At 29.3% G+C, this 15,998-nt stretch overlaps 1 protein-coding gene across 1 annotated transcript; it reads right to left on the bottom strand.

The window, feature by feature from the left end:
- Window positions 1-2,125: 2,125 nt before the first annotated feature.
- Window positions 2,126-7,247, bottom strand: LOC108472792 ((+)-delta-cadinene synthase isozyme XC14-like). The gene is made up of 7 exons (XM_017774347.2): window positions 6,986-7,247; window positions 6,507-6,774; window positions 5,349-5,727; window positions 5,016-5,234; window positions 4,744-4,882; window positions 2,733-2,981; window positions 2,126-2,654 (listed from the first exon to the last, which is right to left on the bottom strand). Exons 1-7 carry the CDS (start codon window positions 7,100-7,102, stop codon window positions 2,346-2,348), a joined length of 1,680 nt encoding a protein of 559 aa, XP_017629836.1. The 5' UTR covers window positions 7,103-7,247; the 3' UTR covers window positions 2,126-2,345.
- Window positions 7,248-15,998: the final 8,751 nt, after the last annotated feature.

The following is a 15,998-nucleotide window of genomic DNA, read 5'->3' as shown; positions in this document are numbered from 1 at the left end:
GTTTTTAAGCGGAAGGGTTATTTGCGCTTTTGGCCCTTCCGCTTTTTCATGACTATGCAATCAAGTTTTTTTTTAAATTTTAATTTTGGCCCTTTAATTTATTTCGTTTCCAATTTAGCCCCCCTTTGAGCTGTGCGTTTTGGAGGGAAGAGATTATTGCCTTTTAGTCCTTCCATGTTATTCGCGTGTTCGAATAGGTCCTCCCCTTTCTTTTTATTTTGAATTTGCCCCAAACTTTCGTTTTAAGTTCAATTTAGTCATTTTTCATTATTTTGCTATTTGATTTTCAAATTATTATTATTATTATTATTATTATTATTATTATTATATCTACTATTATTATTATCTTATTTAAAATATTAATATTATTATTATTTTCCATGATTATTATTATTAATATATTATTATTCTTATTAATACATTATTATTATCTTTTCTACTTTATTACTATTATTGTATTGTTACTAATATTTCGTATTTCGAGTTTCGAAAAGACATTCCCTAACTCACGGCGCTTCGATTTTCTCGATAAAATTGAACATACGAATGTTTAAAATTTTTAATAAATAACTTCAGTATTAAAGAAAAATCGTATTCTAACTTACGGAGTATGATTTCTTTTTAAAAAAACCGAGAAAATCAAATATCTTTCTAAATAAATAATTTTCGGTGTTTATTCTCGTTTCGGGGATTTAAAATATTGTGTCCTAACTTAAGGACATAATTCTTTTCCTCGATTAACTTGAAACACATATTTTCTCAAAAAAATTTCAATTAAGTAATATTTTAACAAAGGATCGTACTTTTAAAATCTTCAAAGTTCTCAAATTTTCGACACCAATACATTAATTAATCAACTAGGTACCAATTTTGGGTGAATCGAGGGTGCTAACCCTTCCTCGTGCGTAACCGACACCCGAACCCGTTTTTTGAATTTTGTAGACCAAAAATCATCGTTTTAATAAATTTAAATTTTTGTTAAAACGACTGAATTACCATGTGATCCGATAACACCTAAATAAAAAAAGATTGGTGACGACTCCCATTTTTTCGTTTTCATTTTCAAAACCAAGTCGACTTCGTTTTTTTAAAAAAATAGTTTCGACACTAACGTATTGGATATGATATTTTATTCCTTCGGAACAAGTGAATCTTAAATTCCAACTCGAGTTATTCAAACATTTTTTAATGGGATTGTATTTTAAAATCTTTTCAAATTTTCGACACTAGGACATTAATTAATCAATTAGGTACCAATTTTGGGCGTTGCAAGGGTGCTAATCCTTCCTCGTACGTAACCTACTCCCGAACCCGTTTTCTTGAATTTCGTAAGCCAAAATCAATATTTTAATAAAATAAAATATTTTATTAGGTGATCTGATCACACCTAAACAAAAAGGATTGTGACGACTCTATATTTCGTTTTAAAGTCAATCCCCGTTTCTTCAAAATTTAAAAATGGTTTGGACATACTAGATTGAGCTTACTCCTTAATTGCCAAAAAGAAAAAATGAAAGAAAATAGGAAGAAATGTAAATAGAATTTTGAACCTCTAAGGAGTACACTAAACACTTAATTATCAAGTCTAACCATTTTCTTGATTATTTCTTACAATTAACCCCTTAAATTTTGGGTGTTACATTAAGTCTTTATATGAGGTGTTTTTTGTATGGATATCCCTTGGATGCTTAGTAAAATAGTTCTTTACCAATTTTTTTCTCACCCAAAATAACATGTTATTAAAATCCCAGAAATGGCAACTAACCAATAGGTTAGCGATAGACAAGACAAGACGAACTCCTCACACACCCAAAACTTAGAATAAAAAAACACGACTACACAATAAGTCCCTAACAAGACATCATCCCCAAGCCAAACACCATAACAAGCAAAACCCAAACCATAACAACCGTACAAAATCCTAACAATCTCTTAAGCAAACACATGTTGCTACACTGTAAGTCGAGGCTCATTCACCATCATCCCATGTTGATATACTGTAAGCATTAGCTCTTTGTAACACAATAACACAACTACCACTCATGATCCCTTGCAGTAAAACCTCAAAAAAGAAATCATTAGAGACCAAATCAGAATTGCACCAAAAGAACAACCATGAAACCCATTTAAATAACAATGCCTTGATTCATTCACCAACCCTTAAGTCTCAAGAAATCATGAGATTGATATAACACCTTAAACATAATATGGCATGTAAAAGTGAGACAAACATACATATGAATTATTGAGACGTTAGGATTTAAATATCATCCTAAACACAAAATAACATATAAAAGCAACATAAACATGAAATGGATCGCTAGGTGATATAGATTCATAATTCCTCAATAAGAGACTGAGATTGGATCAATGAGCAAAGAAGTTATCCCTTCTTTTGTATTTTTCCCAACATGTGTGTACTCATCTCCATTCTTGTAAATGAACTCGGTGACCCTTGTAAAATTGAGTATTCGTGTAAGAACTGGCCTTGGAACAACTTTGGATATCTCAGTAAATATCAATTCCTGGTTTATATCTTTCCAAGCATTCTCCACTCTCTTCTTCAATTCACTACATGCTTCTTCTTTTGAAACCGCATGTTCTCTCATGTAGCATTCAACAGCCGAAGCAGAGTGTCCTCTCTCTTGCTCAAACTATATATTTATGTTAGTTTTATTCATCAAACATAAGTTATTGAAAATACTCTTTGTAAAATTTGAAAAAAAAAATACCTTGTGTGAAGTAACATCATTCATGAGACGAATAGCAATGGAAGAAGCATCAATGATTTTGGGATTGTTAGATGCCCAATTAAAAATCTCAGGCGTCACAAAATCTTCCATTCCAACAAAAGATGTGACAGTTAACATGATATAACCAGCAGATAAAACTCCGTTCCTCATATACTCCTCCATTGTTGGTACGTAATTTTGATTGTACCATTTGGCATCGACAAAAAAAGATTCACACAATTGTTTAAACTATAAAAAAAAAGAAGCGATTTAGGGATAATAAATTTTCAAGTTATAATCTTTCAAATATAATTTTGTTATAAAATAGAATATACTCATATTAAACATTTACCTATATTTAGGGATAATAAAATAACCCAAATACGTATGTTTCGATGCTCTATAAAACATATTTTCTTTCTCTGAAAATTGAATTGGGAGACAAGCAAAACAGCTTTTTAATTAAACCATATGTTGTATTACTTAGCCTCTAATGCTTACCCTAGCAAACCCATCGGATTCTAATATATTTGGTGAGCAACGTCTAAACATGTGGACAAAGAGTCATAGGTGACGAAAATATTAATTTTGTTTTATTAAATTCAAAATAAATCATCAACATATAGTAACTAAATATGTTTGAATACGAAATTGCTGGTCAAAAAATTTGATTTGTGATCTATCTTGAGCTGCCCATAAAGATTTACAAAGGATAATATACAAACTATTAATTATGCACTTTTCCTGAATCGACCTAAAAAGACTCTAAAAATTAGTCAAAGTTACGCATTGAAAAATACTACGGGTACCTTAGTTGCAATTACTCTCTAAACAAGTGAAACGAAATAATTTCAAGAACAAAAGATTGTCCATACATAGGGGGCTAGGGTTCTTCTTAATTTCAACCCACATTTTCAATTCAACCTTTATAGGAAATTTGATTAGATTTAATATTAATTGAAATTAATAAAAGAAAAAAAAAGTCCAAAATAGATGCAACATCATAGACGGCAACCCAAGTCCAATAAGGACTCTCATTGCCGCCAACCATGAGCTCTAATGAGCTTCCCATATTGTCGGGCCCAACCATGTATTCTATTTGGTAAATTTAGCCTACATCATCTAGTAAATTTTAGATGTCTTAATTAAAATTTATGGTTTGCTAGGGTAAACATTAGGGATAAGGTTTTGATTAAACTTGCATGGTCGTCTTATTTTAAATAAACTACCAAAATATTTTTTAATTTCATAACTAATCTTTTAAATTTTTTAGTTAGATATTTTAATCTTTTATATGATTTTATAATATGCATTTTATTTGAATTGTAAAAAGTAATATAACATAAAAATTATTTAATATTTTGGGGTGAGTTGGGTATAGTTGAGACACATTTTTTTTTTGTTGGATATAAAATTTTAAATAAAATTATGGGACATCTGAGATGGTTTACTCCTATTACAAGAAAGGGGGCATTGTAGAGTTTTGGTTCTAAATGATTGCTTAGAAGTGACCAAAGTTATCTAAGAAGGTTCCTCTATGTCTTTGAATTTGACTTTGCTTCGGCGAATTTATCAGGTGCTATAGAGTAGAGATCATTGGGTGATAACCCATCTATTTAATGAGAGTAATCAAGCCGTAGATCTTATAGCCAAAATATCTTCTGATGGGAAGGAGGGTATGCAAGTGGTCGAAAATGTGCTTAGGAAATTAATTAATACTCCTGCGTAAGACAAGACTTCTGATTCATTTTAGTTTAATATAATTAACTCATGTTATCATCTAAAAAAAATTCAAATAAAATTATGTTTGACGTGGTGTACAAGGTAGGAGGTATAAAAATTGGATGGGGTTGAGATGAATAGTCCCACTACGCCTCGCTGCACTACGACTTGCCTCATTGCCAGTCTTACTTATATTTGACACTTTCCTCATATAATATATGACAAAAGGGTTACTAATTTTTACTACTTATGTAAAATCATTTAAAAAATAAATAGGATACCAACATACTGCATCTTTGGCATATTTGATACGATATGATTTTCCTTGCTTAATCATTGCCTCCTCTTTTTCTCCATAAAAATCTAACAATGGCTTGTAAAATGATTTCATGTATTCCGGGAGTTGATCTATATATTCAGCATCCCACCTGAAAAATCAATTAGAGAAAAGTTCAAAATCAAACATATTGAATAATGCTTTTTTGTACATGATTACATGAACGAATTAAATCAACTTTTAAATTTAAAATTGAATCATGTGTAAATATATAAGTTACAAACCTCTGAATTGCATTCGTGAGGAATTGAAGTTCTTCAAATGTACCATATGCATCATATATGTCATCCATTATTGATGCGATGACCATTGTTTTTACTAATATCTCCCTAGCAAAAGAGTATTGTGGCTCAAAATAGACTCCCAATATCCAAAAGTAACTTTCCACCAATCTATCTCGAACAAAAGGTAGTTTTGTAGTTAAGTCTAAACCTTTCTTCCACCTGAAACAAAACCCACATTAGCCTAACTATGTACAGTTCATTTTTAGGCATCAATTAGTCCTTTTAAATTAGGATAAACAATTAATGTTGAATGTTGAAGGAGTAATATATTGCCTTGAGATCTTGCTTAGCTCTTCCTTGTGTGAAGTTTGTAACAAGTTGAAATCCAACTCTGCAAACTTCAACAGCGTTTTGTTATGTGAAGCATCGCCTTGGTAAATGGAAATGAATCGCTTAGCCTCCAACCTTGGCAAGCCCTTGCGGATGGATTGGTATAGAGCATGGGAGACTAAGGCTGAAAGGGGATATTCGATAGTGCCAGAAGCTTTGGCTAAACCTAGATGAGTGGTAGTGAAACCAAGAGCTTTTTCAAGTATATCTTCCCCATGCACACGTAAATGTGAAGCTTCATATAATTCTAGTAAGCCTTTCACATCACTTGTTAAGGACATGTTAAAGTTTCCTTCATCATCTTTGAACTTGTTGAACCATTCTAATCAACCCAATAAAATATTATTATATTAATCATTGTAATATAGAGAAATTAAATCTAATATTTGAACTCTCAACAACAAAGTTTTGTAGGAAAAGGAGAATTATAACGCGAAGAAAAAAAAAAGATTCACAAGATTACAAAGACTTTTATCATCATCATCGTGGTATCCTCGTCATCATTATCATAATGTATTATTATTATAGGAGAATAAGTTACATGCAGCAACTTTTATAGGGATTTTAATCGAAATTAGTATGGATCTCGACCTATTAATTATTTATTTGTATTAAATTAAAAGAATTTAAATTTAAATATTAAAATATACGCTAAATTTTTATACACTTTGTATATTTAGAATTTACCTTTTATTTTATTTTTAAAAACATAGTTCGCTAGTTATCGAATTTAAAATTCAGATCCAATTGTTATCATTATTTATCTATTAATATAAATTCTCCGGTATGGTATTTTAAATTTTTTAAAAATCACTTGATAGTCACACAAAATAAAAATAACATTAAAATCACTTGATATTAACTATTTAGAGTAATTAATAATATTATAAAAATATAAGGAAAAATTGTGTTAAAAATTAAAGTATATAAATTAAATCTAAAATTTAAACATATTAGAGGGACTGAAATTGAAAATTAACAATTTTTATAAAATGCGAAAAAAGAAAAAGAAAAAAGGAGCGCACAGTAAGTGTGTGCCACTTGCCAGAAACAATAGTAAACTAGATTTAACGTAAAAAATGGGAAGGAAAATGGACTCACCAGAAGGAACACCAAATCCATTCTCTCTAAGCAATCGGAATTGAAGAGAAGTAGTCTCGAGAGTTTGGTCATCTTTATAGTCATGCTCATAAATATTGAGCAATACTTCCTCTATCTCTCTTTCAAAATGGTAACTCACACCCAACCGCTTGATTGTATCAATTAAACGCAATTTGTGGAGTAACTCATCATCCATCACTACCTTAATCATCCTCCTTACTTCTTCTTTCAGTTCTTCATGCTGTAGTTTAGTTTTAGCATCAACGTTCTGCAAAATTGTAGAATTAAACTGAACAATTTTAGACATGAAGCATATATGTATTTACTCATGTGCAAACACTTGTGTATATGTGATTTAAGCTAAACAATATATTAGACATGACATGATTAACGACTGATTAGACACCAAAAATACAAATGCACTAAAGATAAGTGAATTATTATAAGATATTTACACATATGTATCTAAAACTCTTTACCGTTGATGGAGATGAAAGGAAAATATCCCCCCAAACGTTAGGATGAAACTTGGCTGAGGGACGTTTCTGGTTGGACATGGATCCATGAATTGAAGAAGGAAGCTGTGATGAAGACATTTCGTTAGATAGTGATTATGTATGTTGGAAACACTACGAAATGAGATGAATTGGTGTGAGACAAAGAGCTCCTATGTTGAAGTATTTATAGTACTTTCTCAGCATGTGAAAATCCTATATCTACCTATACATCTTGCAATTGAACAGCAGGGTTCGATTAAAATCATTTCGCATAATGCCTTATTAATTATTTTTTAAATTCCAAAACATAGAAAGTTATTAAAATTATTTAAAATTTTGTAAAAATATATATATTATAATTTTTTAAAATTTAAAAATATTAAAATGAATTAATTATTGATTTGACAATCACATGTATATTCACGTTAGCAAAGTTGACATTTGTTAACTTTTCTATCTATTTTGGGGTGATTTGACAGAAAAATATAAGTTCAAGAGTTAAAGAGAGGTGAAAAATTATATGAAGGACTAAAAAGAATTTTTTATAATGTTGGATGCTAAATAAGTCGTTATATCAAATTAATTCAATCAATTAAAAATATAACTAAACTATAAACAAAACAATTTTTATATGAAATTGAATCACAAGTGAAGAAATAAATAATTTGCATTCAAGTTTTAAGTTGGTATTGACATTGTTGCTAGTGTAAAAGGATGTGGGTTCGAGTAAATTGAAGCAAGTTATTCTCCTTTTAAAGGGTTAGTAAAAGATTATGAGTAATTCTAAGTATTGTACCAAAATTTAAATTAAATTATAAATAAAAAATGTTAAAATATTAAATATCTATATAATCATCATTTAAATTAATTTTTAAGAAATGTTGTAAAAATTAGGCATAATGACTTTTTGCCTTCCAACTTTACAGAAGCATCATTTTAGCCATTTATTTAATTTTTTGCCTATTTTAACTCTTGAACTTGATTTTTTTTGTTAATCAACCCAAAATGAATGGACAAGTTAACATTTGTTAACTTTATTGATATGACATACACATGGATGACATGTCAACATTTAATTAATTTTTAAAGCTTAAATAATATTTTAAAAGTTCTTTACTATAAATTTTATACTTATCAAATAATTTCAGTGATTTTAATTTTTTAAAAACTTTATAATTTTTTGAGTTTTAAAATTAATTAAATGCTGATATGTCATTTATGTGTCAATCTACGTGTATACCACATCAACAAAGTTAAAAATGGTAACTTTTTCATCTATTTTAGGGTGATTTGACAAAAATGTAAGTTTAAGGGTTAAAATATTTTTTATAAAGTCGGAGGGCCAAATAAGTCATTATGCCTAAAAAGTAAATATATTTTAAATTAGAAATGTTTAAAATTTTGAATTATTTTTATAGATAATTCTAAAATTGATTTTTTAATTTATAATTATTTTTAAAGTGGTTTAAAACTGTTAGAAAATAATTAAATTTATTTCAATTAAAATGTAAAACTTTAATATAATTTTAAAAATAATTTTAAATAATCAAAACATTTTAAATGTTAAAACTATTTAAAAATTTATTTTAACTTTGTCAATTTTAAAAGTATTTTTAAGGTATAAAATAAATTTAATCCTAACGTTTATTCATTTTGTCCTTTTAACTCTTATTTTTTTTTAGATTACTTTGGTTCCTCAATCTTTAAAATGTGAAATTGCTTTCCTTTGGATGGAAAAATTGATTGAATTTTTCAAATTTTAACGACATTTGTAACTTGTGTGGCAATTTATATATACTTCATTATAATATACATAATTTTTTCTAAAAAATTAAGAACTTTTATTTTTTAAATTTTTGTGAATTATACGTGGATTATCATGCGAATGGTCATGTTAATGTATTAAAACTTTAACAATAATTCATTTAGTTTTTTCGTTCAAAAGAAAGCAAATTGACTAAAATTTAAAGGCCGAGGGCAAAAAGATCCAAAAAAGAAGAAGAGTATGTTTATTATTATGCTTATTTTACTTAAATATGTTTAAAATATTTTTTCAAATATGTTAAGGGAAAATTATTTATATTTATAAATATGTTTTCAATAAAATATTTTTTTCAGAATTTTTAAAAGTAAAAATATATACACTATTCAGAACCGTATAAAATAATTATCTTTAAATTTTAGCAATATTATAAATTACGTGAATAAAGAAATTATTCTATAATTTTTAAAACTAATTTTTTTTTAAAACTTCATTATAAAAAAATAATTAGATATTCTTTTCATTCATATACACAATCCAATATATATATTACAAGGCCTAAGATTAATATTGATATGGATGGTTTAAAATGATGATATTTGACACTCTAAATGAATATTGTGTGTATTGTAAAAATTATTTTTAATTTAATACACTTTTATTAATTCAAATTTAAACAAAAATAAAATCATATTTTTAAAAGAAAATGTCTAGAAGTTTTTATTTTTTATAAATATTTTATTAAGTGGATATCTATCATGATTAAGATAAAATTTTAATGTACTTTAAATTCTAATAGTTATTAGAATTAGATTTCTACTTTTTTATACTTTTTATGCCTATAAATAGAGACTCGATTAAGCATTGTAATCACCCATTTTGATCAATAAAGTACATCCTCTATTGCTTTCATATTTTATTTGTTCTTTATTCTCTTCATCTCTCTTTATTTTATAACACGTTATCAGCATGATAATTCTCTATTGATATGAGGTGGAAGGGATCACGTTCATTAATTGTTGAAATGGGTTGAGGGTGGTCTATAATTGGATTTTAGATAAATCAAGGAGACCTTGGTCGCAACAAGCTACATTTGCAAATTTTGAAAGGAGGAGTATCTACGTTGGAAAATTATCATTTTCAATAGATGAAGTGTATGGAAATGAAATGGTAGATGTATTAGCATCTGCTGGAATGAGTAGACCTAGTATGTTCAAGGCTTGGTGGTGAGTATTGTTTGCGATAATTATGATAGTTCAAGTGTGTGGCTTGCTGTTACTGGTGTATTAAGTGGATTAGATGCTGGTGTTTATTCTTTTGACCTGTGAGCAGCTTTTGTTGAAGGGGTTTTTTGGGTTTTGTCGAGTTTTTTGTGGCTTTTGTAGGTGTGTGCGTTTGTTTTTGGTTATGGTTTGTTTGTTAAAGGGATATTTTACATTTGTCAGTTTTTACTACATATGTGATTATGGTTTGTTTGTTAAAGGGATATTTTACATTTGTCAGTTTTTACTACATATGTGATTTTGTAATATCATTATTGAGCAAAAAAATAAAATAAAATGATGATTCCCTATTTTTTTTCAAAATCTTTCAAAGTCACTCCACAGATCAAATTCTTTTTCACCTTAAACTTTCTCCCTTACAACTTCATCTTCTGGATGTTGAAAGATTCAATCTCAGAATGGATTATGATTCTTATTCCCAATCTTTGATTTATTGTACAAGCATGGTAAAGTATAGATTTGTGCTCGTGATAATAGTCAAGGTGATGACGATGATGTTAAAGATCTTTAGGTATATTTTACTATATTTTATTTATTATATCATATTTATTATAATTGGAGAATTATCATGACAACATGAATGGATAGATTTTGATTTAAAATCCACGTATATTTACGATGATGATTATGAAATAAAAAATCAATAGAGGCGTTTAGAAGTCTATCCTACTAGATTTATTACATTCCTTAAAGTGAATGCAAATATAAAAATAAAATAAAAGATATACTCATAGATCACTAAAAGTGGGAATATAATAATAAATAAAAGAACAATAAGAGTTCTCAAGATTACTTTTCAAAGGGTAAAGATAACTTATGTTATCAATGTGATATGAAATATTATTGGCTACATATGATATTTTGTTTTGTTAATATTCTTTGAGGAAGGATATGAGAATGTAGTAATAAATTCTATCATTATAGATAGAAAGTATTAATCTTATTTGGTACTAAAACAAATAAATATTATTTCAATAATTGATAGTACAAAGTTAGTTGAAAGCTTTAGAAGAGCTAATATATTAATATCTTGTGATGGTTAATCTATTGGTTTTAAAAGATATTTATAATGGATCTTGTTAGGATCGACCCGATCTAAGCAACGAATAAGTAAAATAACAGAATAAATTGAGAAATTGAACACAAAAATTTAAAATGGAAAAACTCCTCCAAAGAGGATAAAAAACCACGGGCAAAGATAATTTTACTACAATGGTAAAAGAATGAAGAGTAAAAAAGATGGAGATAAAAACTAAATCCCGAAAACCCGAAAAAAAAGAACCTTCAAAATGTAAACACAAAATTCTCTAAATGTGTTATGAGTTCTAATCTCTAATAGGTGTATTTTCTAAGGTTGTAAAAGACCCTATTTATAGGTAAAATAGCAAGTCAAATAAACTATGCTAATAAATGCTAAATATATTATGCTAATAAATACTAAATCTTCTAGAAAAAAAAATATTTTTGTTTAACTTGACTTGCAAGCAATCTCTTAGAATTTGGATCACACAACTCTAACAATCTCCACCTTGACACGAATTCTTTCAATGCCATCTTTGCCAAAGCCCGCCACGGGCCTATTTTGAACTATGCAGGGAATTAACTAAGTCGAATCTGTGCTTAGAAGCTGGAAGACTACTAGCTTTCGACTTGTGCACTGCCAAATCAAAACTAACCTAGGTCTGATTTTCACGAACACAGTGCCCTAACTTTTCGAAATCTGCATCCAAAAGAGAACCTCTCTTCAACGAAATGGTCATACCTTTTTCCCTCCTATGACCAAGTTGCCCCCGCTACAAATGAGTTGACTTTGACTCCGTAGCGGTCATTGTAGATCCTTCCAAAATATAAAGACTGTCGGTTCTTTTACCTTTTAACAAAACAAGAGCTCCATGAGATACTTTAATACTGCTCGACTTGATGTTGATTCTACATCCTTTCAAGTCTAAAATACTCAAGAAGATGAGATTCTTTTGTAAATCAAGTACATACCTAACATTTGAGAGTGTCTTAATCGTCCCATCGTATATCCTAATTTTAACAGTACCAATACCAATTACCTTACTGGATGAATCATTTCCCATGAGCACAACTCTACCTTCAACCAAACTGTATGTGGAAAACCATTCTCTATTGGGACACATGTGGAAAGAACATCCTGAATCTAGGATCCACTTGGACGTGAGCTTGGAGTTATCACTTGTTGACATTAACAAGAAATCATCACCACCTTCATCGGCCAAATTAGCACCAGTTATATCTTCCTCGTTACTCTCAATAGCTCTTTTATTTCGCAGTTTATAACAATATGCTTTGGCATGACCTAACCTTTTACAATAGCGACACCTTTTATCTCGTTTCTTTGGTGCTACCAAAATGGAAGGTTGCCTATCTGCCTTGCTATCCAAACCAAACTCATTGTTGAGTTTGTCTCTACTTAACAAATGACCCTTCACATCTTTGAATAAGAGTTTGTCTCTGTCATAAATCAGGGTCTCCCTGAAAGACTTGTATGAAGGGGGTAAAGAGCATAATAGTAGCATAGCCTGATCTTCATCGTAAATATGAACCTCAACATTCTTTAAATCATTTAAAAGAGTAATCAATTAATTGATGTGATCTCTAAGAGGCTCACCTTTGTTCATGCGAAACGTAAATAGACGTTGTTTCAACACTAAACGATTAGCAAGAGACTTAGTCGCATAAAAAGTTTCTAACCTTTTCCACAAGGCGGATGAGGTTTTCTCCATCAATACCTCCTGCAATACCATATTCGTGAGGCACAACTGGATTGCAGACAAGGCCTTTTCATCAAGCTCTTCCCATTCTGTTTGATTTAGATTCTCAGGCTTTTTCCTGGTAACTACCTTTTTCAAGCCGGTTTGAACTAGAATTGCCATCATCCAAACTTGCCATAGATTGAAATTTGTCTCACCATCGAACTTCTCAATTTCAAACCTTGTTGCTTCCATCTCTGAATGGGCTGATCTATGAAAATTGAACTAGCTCTGATGCCACTTGTTAGGATCGACCCGATTTAAACAACGAACAAGTAAAAATAACAGAATAAATTGAGAAATTGAACACAAAAATTTAACGTGGAAAAACTCCTCCAAAGAGGATAAAAAACCATAGGCAAAGATAATTTTACTATAGTGGCAAAAGAATGAAGAGTACAAAAGATGGAGATAAAAACTAAACCCTGAAAACTCGAAAACAAAGAACCCTCAAAACGTAAACACAAAATTCTTTAAATGTGTTATGAGTTCTAATCTTTAATGGGTGTATTTTCTAAGGTTGTAAAAGGTCTTATTTATAGGTAAAATAGCAAGTCAAATAAAATATGCTAATAAATGTTAAATATATTATGCTAATAAATACTAAATCTTATAGAAAAAATATTTTATTTAACTTGACTTACAAGCAATCTCGTAGAATTTGAGTCACACAACTCTAACAGATCTTATATTAAGATTTTGAATGAGAAAAATATTATATTTCATATGAATCATTATTGCTATAAATATCTATTTTGAAAGGATGAAAAAAGGGAGGATTGAGTTATTGATTACTTTTGTTATTAAATTAAATATATTGTGATTATCTTTGTGATATCTTCTTTTGGCATTATCTCCATTAAGGGGTTCGAAGCAAAATATTTGACTGTGAAAGATCTATTTATGAGCAATAAAATATGATAATTCTATCTAAAGCTTGTTATGGTTGGATGCATCTGAAGTTGCAAAAAAGAAAATTTAGAAATTTGAAGATTTTGGCATATTCCCTGAAACGAATATTGTATATAATTGTTTGGAAATTATATTTATTTTGTTGACTTAGTGATATTATAATATTCACATTGATTTAGACATTTCCAGTAGTAAATGTCACAATAGCACTTATATGTGGATACAAATTAAAAGAAATGATAATAAAATTATCAATTTGTTATAATTTAGTACAATTGAACCTCATGATAAAGTAAACCAGAAGCTTACTAATACAAATACATTTACTACTTGGCGTGACCAGTTAGACCATCCTGGATCATATATGATGCAAAAATTAATTGATAATTCATATAGACATTCATTAAAGAATCAGAAGATTCTTTAATTTAAAAAATTCTCATTTGTTACTTGTTCTCAATGAAAATTGATTCTTAGAAACTCACTAGTTAAAGTTGAGATTTAATATCTTACATTTCTGAAATAAATATAGGCCCATTCATCCACCATGTGGATGGTTTTGATATTATATGATTTTGGTAGATTCATCTACAAAATAATCACATGAGTTAACAACTCGCAACCTGTCGTTTATGAGATTACTTGTTTAAATGATTAATTTTAGATTATGCAATTAAAACAATTCATATTGCTAATTTTGGTGAGTTTACATACCAAGTTTTCAATTATTATTGCATGTCAATTGGTATAAAATTTGAACATCCTATAGCTCATGTTCACAAAAAAATGATTTAGCTGAATTGTTTATGAAATACCTCCAACTAATAGCTAAATCATTACTTTTGAGAACAAAACTTTCTATTTCAACATGAGATTATGTTGATTTACGTGTTGTACGCATCAAGCCAATAAGTTATAAATACTCCCCGTCGAAACCTTTTTTTTGAAAACAATGGTTGACTTTTAGTTTGAAAACGAAAAAATGGGAGTCGCCACCAATCTTTTTTTTATGAGGTGTGATCGGATCACCTTGTGATTGATCATTTTAATAAAACATTTTGATTTACTAAAACAAAAATTTTGGTATACGAAATTAGAGAAAATGGGTTCGGGAGTCGATTACGTATGAGGAAGGATTAGCACCCTCGTAATGCCCAAAATTGGTACCTAATTGATTAACTAATGTCTTAATGTTGAAAGTTGAAAACTTGAAAAGAATTTAAAATACGATCCTCTCTTAAAAAAACTTGAATAAATTAAAACGAGCATTTAAAAGCCTTCTCGTCTCGAGATAACAAAATGTCATATCCCGTAAGTTAGGACACGAAATTTGAACCCTCAAAAATAAGCTTGCCTTTATTTTTATTTGAAATCTTATGCATTTTAATTTAAAAGGATATTCGATTATTTAGATCCAACAAGAAAAACTTGAAACCCCGTAAGTTAGGGCACGACTTTCTCGAGTTTCTAAACACAGAATATTGCCTTTATTTTAAAATTCACATATTTTAAAAATTTAAAGGGATATTTGGCTATTTAGGTTTAATGAGAAAGTCGAAACCCCGTAAGTTAGAGTACGTTTTCTCGAATTCCTAAAATGCGAAACATTGCCTATTTTAAAAAATTTCCTTTTTTATGAATTTGGGTAAAAATTAATGTAACTTTTAAAACGATATGTTTAGTTTATTCGATCGTGACATAAAAATGGTTAAAACGTAAAAAGGGAGTCATACTTAGTGAATAACAATAGAGCGACATAAATTTGGAGTAATGATGGAGTGACATACATAATAAGATATAAAATATATAGCATTGCCATCAATAAATCATAATGTTAATATGCATGAACTATAACGCCCCAAAAATGTAGGGTCTGTAATTTTGCATGCTTTGGCATAAAAATTCATGTTTGATTTGGTGGTCAAGTAATTTAGGTATGTTTGGGGGTTTTTAGGAAGCCTGGGTTCGAGTCTGGGCCTTGGAAAAAATTTTAGTTTTGTTCTTAAGTGAAATTGGCTATTAGCAGTTAGGACATATGTTTAAGTGTGTGAGATTTTATGTCACAAATGAGTTTGTGGCCTAGTGGTGGTGGCGTGACATGGCTATTTTGAGAGCATGGGTTCGAATCCCATGGCAAGCAAGGAGCATTTATTTTGCTACTAGGGGACGACAAGAGTTGGTGTTCGATTTCAACTATGGTGATGGAGAGTTTGAATTGGTCCTGTGGGATGGTTGTGGAGGATATCAAGAGGGATAAGGGG

Source organism: Gossypium arboreum, chromosome 11 (genome assembly GCF_025698485.1).
Source record: "Gossypium arboreum isolate Shixiya-1 chromosome 11, ASM2569848v2, whole genome shotgun sequence".
Taxonomy (NCBI): domain Eukaryota; kingdom Viridiplantae; phylum Streptophyta; class Magnoliopsida; order Malvales; family Malvaceae; genus Gossypium; species Gossypium arboreum.
Note: the sequence above shows the minus strand (reverse complement) of the source record. Positions and strands in the feature narration are given on the sequence as shown.

What these genes read in the sequence shown, in the direction of transcription:
- LOC108472792 (XM_017774347.2), bottom strand. Translation starts at nt 7,102, where the DNA reads ATGTCTTCATCACAGCTTCCTTCTTCAATTCATGGATCCATGTCCAAC. An exon ending in TCCTTTCATCTCCATCAACG is followed by an intron (nt 6,775 to 6,985) that starts GTAAAGAGTTTT and finishes ACAATTTTGCAG; the next exon opens with AACGTTGATGCTAAAACTAA. An exon ending in TCAAATATGCCAAAGATGCA is followed by an intron (nt 2,982 to 4,743) that starts GTATGTTGGTAT and finishes TTTTTTTTATAG; the next exon opens with TTTAAACAATTGTGTGAATC.